Here is an 8,928-nt window from a genome sequence, read left to right on the forward strand (position 1 = left end):
AATGGACTGCATGCAATGCCATCTGTTTGAAAGAAAAGTATTCAAATTGACGGTCTCATATTTGGTAAAAATTATCTTGATTCTAGAATTTCAAATGGGAAAATACAAGAACAAGTGACAAACGAAAAGGAAAACACTCCCATTGCCAAAATGATAACGAACCAACTCTTGAGCTGTAGATGCAATCCTTCCCAGAACTTCATTCATCTATATATTATAGCCAACGATTTCGAAAATTACTCTCAACTAACCACTTTTCCAGGTTAAGGTATGAAGAAACCAGCGTGCATTTACTCAGTCTGATACATTAATCAAATTTAAAGTTCAAGATCTCTAGAGTCTCTTGCAAACTGAAGGGTGCAGCGATGAACAAAGGACCAGCATAGAGTTTTCCGGGATCAACTTCAGGGGAAAATGTATTGTAGAAAAAATTCTAAGCTTTATGCTTCAAAGTATAACTTGCTTACAATTAATGATCCAGATAAACTAAGCTTACAGGCAATTTCGTTCATGAAAGGGGACATCATAAGTTAGATTATTCACAAAACTAATAACTTGGTTAAAAAATGATGCGCAATCCTTGTGTTATCAGAGACCCCTTGCTTCCTGGTGTGGTAGACAATGGTCAATCGATGTATGGCATGGATTTCAGGACCAAATACCATTAAACACTCTTCTTACAGATCTCCACTATGAGCCCCCAATGGTTTTAACTTTAGGGAACTTGACAGTAGAGCTGCATTGGCGTCTTCTTTTTTACATGATCGTTTGCAATCCTTTTTAAGAGTCCCCTTCATCAGGGAAGTATCTTTGAGTGTCAAATGGCCGATTCTGGGTGTTTGAATGAGGCAAGTCAAAAGAAGTTCCTCTATTCATCGGCGCAAATGCTGCAAATAAAATACATAGAATAAATGAGAACTGCAGTTATATGATATTCAAACATGTTATCTGGTTCTCAATCAGCTAAGTTTTCAATAACCAAAACTGAAACATTACTGGAGAAAGCTATATGATCAAATGCTCCATCAAAAAGACTACCATTTGCATGGTTGAACAGGAAAATTCATACCCAACCCAGCTATACAAGATTTTGGTTTCTTTTGTACTTGAAACAATATGTTTCGTGCAACCTGTCCTCTTACTATCAGCTTGACAAAAGCATTTGCTTCATATAATGTGAGCAGATTGAAGGTTTTTTTTTCCAGGTTATATTAAACCCTGTGCACTCAGGATCACAATAATGCATTTTCATAAATATGAGATTCGATGTTGACTAGTAAATAAAATCATGACTCTATGAAAGAGAAACAATCATTTAGCACCTTGACAAATGCCACGCACATTCAAGAGCTTATTTCAGTAACAGGTGACATAAAGCATCAGATGTGAGCACCAAAAAACAAAATGCTGACTTGGCTGCAACTGTGCATGAACACTATTCTACAATAGATCACCAAGTAAATAAGAAGAAACTTTATGTTGAAATGTCCACTTCTATCTAGAATGCTTTGAACAAGAGAAGCAAAATTTGTATTCTTCCGTGCTCTTCAGAAGAAGAAAACACAAAACATATATGTATACATATGTATATGTAAATACACAGGTGCTTATCTACATACATATGTTTGTTAGTCAATCAAAACCAAGCTAATGGATGCTCAAGCTCCAGCTCTGCAATTTATAATGAGCATGCTAAACACAAAGATTTAATCATGGACTGCCTAACAGACAAACAATCTGATAAAAGAAATCAACTTGAAGTTATTATTGAGCATATCAGCTACTTATACCTACAAAAATGACCCCTTGACCAATTTATCCCGTGAAATATAAGTGACCACACATTGAGTAAATAATATGCATTGAACGTACCTTTCTCCCTCATTCTTTTCTCTCTGTCATATTCAAATTTATCTCGAATTTGGCTAACCTTTTCCCATGTATCACCTTGCCTGTTTCTCCCAAAACCCTGGTCCTGCATTCACAACCCAGTTATACATGTTATAACAACATATTTATTTACAGTAAAAATGGAAGGAGATCAAACTGTTTGAAATCTCTAAAACATCATTTGACTGAAAAAAAAGATGTTACTAAAAGCTAGGCCTCCTGCATGCTGCTCATCCTATTGCAAAAGAGAAACATCCATGCATGTGCATGTTTCCCGCTATTGGAATGGATACAATTAAAACATAAGACTTTCAGAAATTTCTATAATAACAAATTGAATCAATTCAATGTAGCCTGTGACAAAAGACAAGCTGACCTAAAACAATAAAAATCATATGTTTGCAAAGCTGATACATTATGTTTGGTGTCCATTATTTCCTTCTTTTAAAAAAAAATCATGGGGAGAGGGAGTGTAAAAATCAGGGATAATAGCTCAAATCTATATCATGTCATCAGTATCAAAGAGATCACTTTATCATGACCAGTACCAGTTCAAAAACTTTAACAAAGTTATCAAAGGATCCGTACCTGCATCTGTTCAGGTCGCTTGCTCCTGTTGCAAACAAGCAAAAAAAGACTGATTATCCTTCTCTAATGAAAATTTTGAACTTATAATAAATAAATCAGCATTAACTACACATCAATAAAACAAGAAAACGATTGACATAAACCATCAACAAGTGACAGAAAAACAGAGAAACATAGATCGAGTATTAAAAGTATAAACACCACAACCTTAACAATTTGTATTCATCACCGCTAAATGAAAGACTTTCTAGATGAACTAAGGGAAGCCTTTTCTTTCTCACTCCATCCCCACAAAAAAGTCCATTATGGGAAAAATCAAAACAAACAAGGGTAGAAACTGGCATTGACAAACCTGTACGGGTTAAAATCTTGGTCATCATCCTCAGCAGATTCATAATTTGCATGATCTCGCGCAATTTTCTTGGAATAGCCCTCATCCCAGTATAGCCGCTCCCAATTCTCTCTAAGCTCCTGATATAGTTCCATGTATCTTTTGCACCAAGGTTCATGCTCCTTCAATTACAAAAACAGGGCACAATAAAAAATTCAGGCACATGCTTGGATTAACATTTTTATACTAAACAGGCCACCATTGCTCCCTTGTTTTCTACAAGATCATCAAGCATGCTGTTTTGTACCCAAGCGAGAAAAAGACCAGTAAAATTATTAAACAGATTGCAGGTAAATCCATGAAATACTTAGAGATGTAACTACGTTGGTGGATGGTACATGGCATCCCAAAATTTAGTAAGTTTCACATTTTAGTCCTAAGAGTTTGAAACTCTTTAATTGTACCCTTCAATTTTACAAGCTTAATCCAAAAAATCAATTCTTTCCTTATTCGGCCCCTCAATCCAGAATTTCTAGCTCCGCCCTGTAGCAAGCAGAAGAGGCATGGAGGAATGAGCACTTACTGATTCCTTGATAACAAGGCGAGTGCGGCGCATGAACTGCTCACGAAGTTGCTTTCGCCGCTTGTTGGGGACGTTGTCTCTAGGGATAACAAATCGCTCACGTGGGGGCACGTGTTCTCCTATCTCGTGCATCTCGCCGTCGACTATCCACCAGTCCGATTTCTCATCAGTCTTCTTGGCTGCAAAGGGAGGTGACTTGGATCGCCGCCTGTTTGGACCGGCCCCGGTTCTAAATTGGCGGAGCTGGTGGGCGGTGGACTGCAGGCATGGGGATAGGTTGTGGAGTCGTTTTACGAGGGAAGACATGAGGAAGGTAGGGCTGAGGATTTCGGGTTGGGACGTTGGAGCGAAGTTGTAGTGAGTGCCTAAACCAGGATTAGTTTTGGGCAGGAAAAACGAGTGAACCGGTTGGGAATACTGACCCGACTTGTCCACGAGTCATCTTGTCACGGGGTCAATTTTTCCTCCCCATTTGATATTGCCTTCCAAACAAAATTAAGCAATTTTTTAAAATAAAATTACTTAATTTTTTTTTTAGTTTTAGATTATTTAATATATTAATATTAAAAATATTTTTTTAGTTTTAGATTATTTTAATATATTAATATTAAAAATAATTTTTAAAAAATAGTAAAAATATTATTTTAATATATTTCAAAATAAAAATAATTTTATTTATATTAAAAATAAAAAAATATTTTAATTATATTTATATTAAAAATAAAAAAAATATTTTAAACATATCCAATTCATTAAAAAATATAAATTTAATATTTTACATATCCGATTCATTAAAAAATATAAATTTAATATTTTTTAAAAATACAAATACTTTAAAAAAGCAACTAAAAAGCACATCTCAAAACAAGCGATAAACAATTTCACACATTAGCGGAATCCAAACGCAATCTCGAGAAAGCAAATCGAACGGTCCGCTTCGTTCGGTCTCTCCAGCGTTGCACGCAGCACAAGAGCCAAAAAAAAACAAAAAAGGAAGAAATAAAAAACGAATTTGTTCCCGCTCATATTCCAGTAAATAGTTTCATGGTACCTCAAGGTTAGGAGATTGATTATACTAGTCCCTTTTCTTTATATTTAGTCCATCAATACCTTTTAATTTCAATTACTGGCTGCACATTGTCTCTCCTTCCAAAATTGTCCTATTTGTGGTGTTCATTTTAAGAAATAAATTATTTTTATTACATCCCATTAATCTATGATGAAATAAAAAAATTTAAAATCAAATAAGAAGTGCCAAAATGAAAATTAAAATTACAAAAAAAAAGAATATAAAATACTAAGTTCCAAAGACACAAATATTCTTATTTTATTCAAGAAAATACAAAATTTTGATAGTGGAAGTTTCTTTATTTATTATTTTATTTTTGGATCGATCCATTTAAATAGCCGAATCAAAATTATTTACAATTGACATCATTTATAAGTCACCCTCTCACAACAAAATAGAAGGAAGGACCACACTGACCAACAATTACAAGTATAGGATCCTGTATAATCAAGATTAAAATATAGTGGCAAACATGACTAAGTGTTGAAACTTAAGGGACCGTAAATGTATTTTACCCCCAAACGAAATCAGGTGGGCAGAGGCATTAGAAGAGGAAAGTCAGCAGTTGCAATCGACGACGGGAACTGAAAGAGGGAGCAGCACAGCAGAAAGGAAAAGATAAGATGTGTGGTAGAGTGCGTTGCACTCTCAGAGCCGACGACATCCCCAGGGCATGCCACCGCAACACCGCCACCGTCCGCTCCGTCAATATGGACCGGTAATCTCCCTCCCTGTCTATTGAAGTGTTGGTTTGTTGTTTGATATAATTTTGAGTTTCATTTTAGGTACCGCCCGTCTTTCAACGCATCACCGGGTTCGAATTTGGCGGTTGTCCGTAGAGACGACGCAGCCAGTGGTGGGGACGGTTATGCTATCCACTGTATGAAGTGGGGATTAATTCCTAGTTTCACTAAGAAATCTGAGAAACCGGATTTCTACAAGATGGTATGTATTTATGTATGTGTATACGTATAGATGTATGTATTGTGGTTTTTTTGTATTCAATTATTACACTGTTGTTATTAATTATTAATTGTTCTTGTTTTTAGAAAATTTGCATAATTTAATTTAATTTAATTTGTGATTGTGGAAAAATGCAGTTTAATGCACGATCTGAATCACTGAGCGAAAAGGCTTCTTTTCGTCGCCTGATTCCAAAAAGCAGGTGTCTTGTTGCAGTAGAAGGGTGTGTTTTGTACCCTTTGGTTTGCTTATGATTACTTATCATCAATTATCAGTTCTATATTTTACTTGTGGATTGCTTTGAGTGAATTTTACCGTAGAGTAGAGTATGCCGTAGCGGTAGCGGATCTTCCGACTTTGAATAGGCATTTGTGAATGCTGGTGATACAATGTGACTTGATTATGATTGTGTTATCTTTCTAAACTATGGTTGGTTTTGTTAACATTAAAGTTGCCCTAACCTAATTTGCACTTGTTGTGAAACTGCAGCAATAATAATGAATATTGCACAAGAGAGAAAACAAGAAAAACACACAGGTTTAATGTGGGTTGGTAATGTGACTACATCCACAAGAGCGAAGAGTTTTTATTTCACGATTTGTCAAATTACGGTTGCATAATGTGTATTTATAGTAGACCCTAGCCATCTTAGAAGTATTAGAAATTTTCTCAGTGCACTCCGCTTCACTCCAGCATCTCCATATGAGCCACATACTACAACAACATTTTTTGTGCTTACTTGAATACCAAGTAAATATGTGTGCATTTTTGTTCACTGATGCACTTGGAAATAGAAGTTTCAGCTTAGTTATGAATGACTTCATGCTTCAAATGGTTTTTCAGATTCTATGAGTGGAAAAAAGATGGGTCAAAAAAGCAGCCCTACTACATTCATTTCAAGGATGGTCGGCCTCTTGTGTTTGCTGCTCTTTATGATTCATGGCAAAACTCTGAAGGTGAATGCTCTTTCCATACTTCTTCGAGACATGACTTGTTGAAAAAATTAGCTCCTTAACAAGATGTCTGTCAATCCTTTTATTAACTTCCATCACATCTAGGAACTTGAAGCAGAACTTTCCAGTGAATAGAATAAGATGCTTATGCAGCTCTTAGTGTCAGTTTGATGATGTTTTTAGTCTATGATTAGTTCCCTAATAATGCATAAACTGTTAAAGATGATCTCGTTACTGTATGCTTTACTGCAGGCGAGATACTTTACACCTTTACTATAGTCACCACTGCTGCATCTTCAGCTATACAATGGTTGCATGGTGAGTGGTGCTTGTTTTAGTTTATTCTTGTTGTCTGATTCAATTTTATGAGATGCGTGTATGCTATCTTATTATTTCCTCAATAGCACTAAACATTGCATCTTAGATAAACAAGGAGGGCCTTTTACATGTCAGGTTTTGTAGTCTTATGATGACAAAAAATGAACCAAATCACAGTTCCAGCGCCTTCTGAATTGATTTATGAAATCTAAAGTCCTGCACATTTATCATTTAAGAATCACATGTGTGGAACTAAATAGAATGTTCAAAGAGATATATTCCAGTTGTTACTGCACTCACAAATATTGACCGATAACTACATTAGCATGCATGGTATGCTAGGGTTCACTTGTCTGTCTCCAGATCGTAGGGAACATTTATTAGAGCAGTAATTCTAATCATATAAGCATGGAAGAGAAGGAAGCTGCAGTTTCTTTTTTGGACTGTTTTATTTCCTCTCTTTACTATAACAAATCCGCCAGAAATGTTCAATGGTTGGTTCAAGAAGCAAGGGAGAAGGTCGGACTATGAATTCTCAGGCAATTCATATATCATGATAAAAGCTGCAAAACTATGAAAATCATCCAACTAATGAGTTGTGCATCATGAATGAAAAAATGGAACTGGAGTCTGGCTACAGCTACATTATGCTTTCATGCTTGCAATGTTGATGATGAAGAAATCATTTCCTTGAATGTGGTTGTCAAAAGCTCTATACTTTGGTTGTCTCATTTCAGTTATTATCATTCTTTGCTGAAGTTAAGCTACTGAGTACTGAAAGTTTTTACTCGTATTACAGACAGGATGCCTGTTATTTTGGGTGACAAGGAAGCAACTGACATATGGCTAAGTGTTTCTTCCAATTCCAAATTTGATACGGTGCTTAAGCCTTATGGACATTCTGATTTGGTAAGAGCTCTCTTCGTTTAAGAAAAGATGCGAATACCATCTGGTAGTAGAGGAATGGTTCCACATTATCTTTCATTAACACCAATTTTAATCTTCAGGTATGGTACCCAGTGACACCTGCGATGGGCAAGCCATCTTTTGATGGACCAGAGTGTATTAAAGAGGTGCGGAAAGTCTACCTTTTCTTTAACATTTTGTAATTTTTCATTATTTGGCTCTTGAAAATGGAAAAAAATAAAACTATGGTGCTAGCAATGAGCTGTGGTATATTGGTGTATCTCTTCCTTGCTGTTTTCATTAGACATATGCCTAATTTGTTATTCCACTCAACGAATCGACTATTTATAATTTTTCAGCATGTCTTGCAGATACATTTGAAGATGGAGGAAAAGGGTACTATCTCAAAGTTCTTCTCACGAAAGGAATTTAAAGAAGAATCAAATCCTGAAGAAAGTACACATGGCAAATCTCTCAACTTGGAGCCAAAAAGTGTGAAAGAGGAGTATGAAAGTGAAGAGATGTTAAAAACTCCATGCTCCGCTAGAACAGTGGACCATGATTTGAAATCAAAACTCGAGACTTTTTCACATGAGGGTGAAACGAAGTGCAAAACAAAACGCGACCGTGAGGAGGTGGTTGATTCAAAGCCGAAGACAGATGAAATTGTCAAACCACGGGCAAGTCCAGCAAAGAAGGCCAATCTCAAGAGCGTTGATGATAAACAGCCAACACTTCTTTCATACTTCGGCAAAAAGTAGGATTCGTGCACCCTGAAATTCAAAAATCACGAGCAAACTGTATATATACACACTTCAACACTAATTTCCTCGTGGTTGTCATCTCTGAGATCTAGATGAAAGCTTTATTGTACAACACAAGCCTACAGCACAGTTCAGCATGGGAGGTTTTGTGTTTTGACCTTTTTTTCTGCGTGAATCTGTTTGTACTCTAGCTAGCACCTCCAATTGGTACCCTGTATGCACAAGGTAGCACTCCTTGTATCTGATTGGAAGCTACTGTTGGGATGATGCTACCGAGACTGCATGTAAAAATTTAAATCTCTCTATTATCTTTTCGCTGACCCCATGATTTTCTTCCTCTTACAGCGAGTTGGCAGTCTTTAGATTGCCTCGGCAAACACAAGGATATAATTAGAGCCTTTTCTATTTACATTCTGGAGAAAAGAGAAGGCTCGAGTGCGTGACTGCTACTTGCCTACTACCGTGGTGCAGCACTAGAATATGCATGTTGGGTTGAGCATGCGACTAGAGCGACGAAGAATGGAATTGGAGGTTGCAAGTGAGGTTTGGTCTAGTGGTGGGAG

General features: G+C 36.4%; 2 protein-coding genes across 2 annotated transcripts; one reads left to right on the forward strand and one right to left on the reverse strand.

Annotated features, from left to right (window-relative positions):
- Window positions 1–379: 379 nt before the first annotated feature.
- LOC105125699 (uncharacterized) lies at window positions 380–3,759 on the reverse strand. Its single transcript, XM_011026263.1, has 5 exons — window positions 3,393–3,759; window positions 2,831–2,991; window positions 2,479–2,503; window positions 1,873–1,975; window positions 380–887 (listed from the first exon to the last, which is right to left on the reverse strand). The coding sequence occupies exons 1-5, from the start codon at window positions 3,696–3,698 to the stop codon at window positions 781–783; spliced, it is 702 nt and encodes a 233-aa protein (XP_011024565.1). The 5' UTR covers window positions 3,699–3,759; the 3' UTR covers window positions 380–780.
- A 1,236-nt stretch (window positions 3,760–4,995) lies between these two features.
- On the forward strand, window positions 4,996–8,690 carry LOC105125700 (embryonic stem cell-specific 5-hydroxymethylcytosine-binding protein-like). The gene is made up of 8 exons (XM_011026264.1): window positions 4,996–5,179; window positions 5,247–5,406; window positions 5,562–5,647; window positions 6,268–6,380; window positions 6,630–6,695; window positions 7,495–7,604; window positions 7,703–7,768; window positions 7,973–8,690. The coding sequence occupies exons 1-8, from the start codon at window positions 5,085–5,087 to the stop codon at window positions 8,360–8,362; spliced, it is 1,086 nt and encodes a 361-aa protein (XP_011024566.1). The 5' UTR covers window positions 4,996–5,084; the 3' UTR covers window positions 8,363–8,690.
- Window positions 8,691–8,928: the final 238 nt, after the last annotated feature.

This window comes from Populus euphratica, unplaced genomic scaffold, assembly GCF_000495115.2.
Source record: "Populus euphratica unplaced genomic scaffold, PopEup_1.0 scaffold58.1, whole genome shotgun sequence".
Taxonomy (NCBI): Eukaryota; Viridiplantae; Streptophyta; class Magnoliopsida; order Malpighiales; family Salicaceae; genus Populus; species Populus euphratica.

Bases quoted from the DNA above. Each gene is read 5' to 3' on its own strand.
- LOC105125699 (XM_011026263.1), bottom strand. From the start codon at position 3,698: ATGTCTTCCCTCGTAAAACGACTCCACAACCTATCCCCATGCCTGCAG. The intron at 2,504-2,830 runs GTTTGTCAATGC...TGTTTGCAACAG, and splicing joins CAAGATTTTAACCCGTACAG to GAGCAAGCGACCTGAACAGA. The intron at 1,976-2,478 runs GTACGGATCCTT...TTGTGAATGCAG, and splicing joins AGCGACCTGAACAGATGCAG to GACCAGGGTTTTGGGAGAAA.
- LOC105125700 (XM_011026264.1), top strand. From the start codon at position 5,085: ATGTGTGGTAGAGTGCGTTGCACTCTCAGAGCCGACGACATCCCCAGG. The intron at 5,407-5,561 runs GTATGTATTTAT...GGAAAAATGCAG, and splicing joins AACCGGATTTCTACAAGATG to TTTAATGCACGATCTGAATC. The intron at 6,381-6,629 runs GTGAATGCTCTT...GCTTTACTGCAG, and splicing joins TTCATGGCAAAACTCTGAAG to GCGAGATACTTTACACCTTT.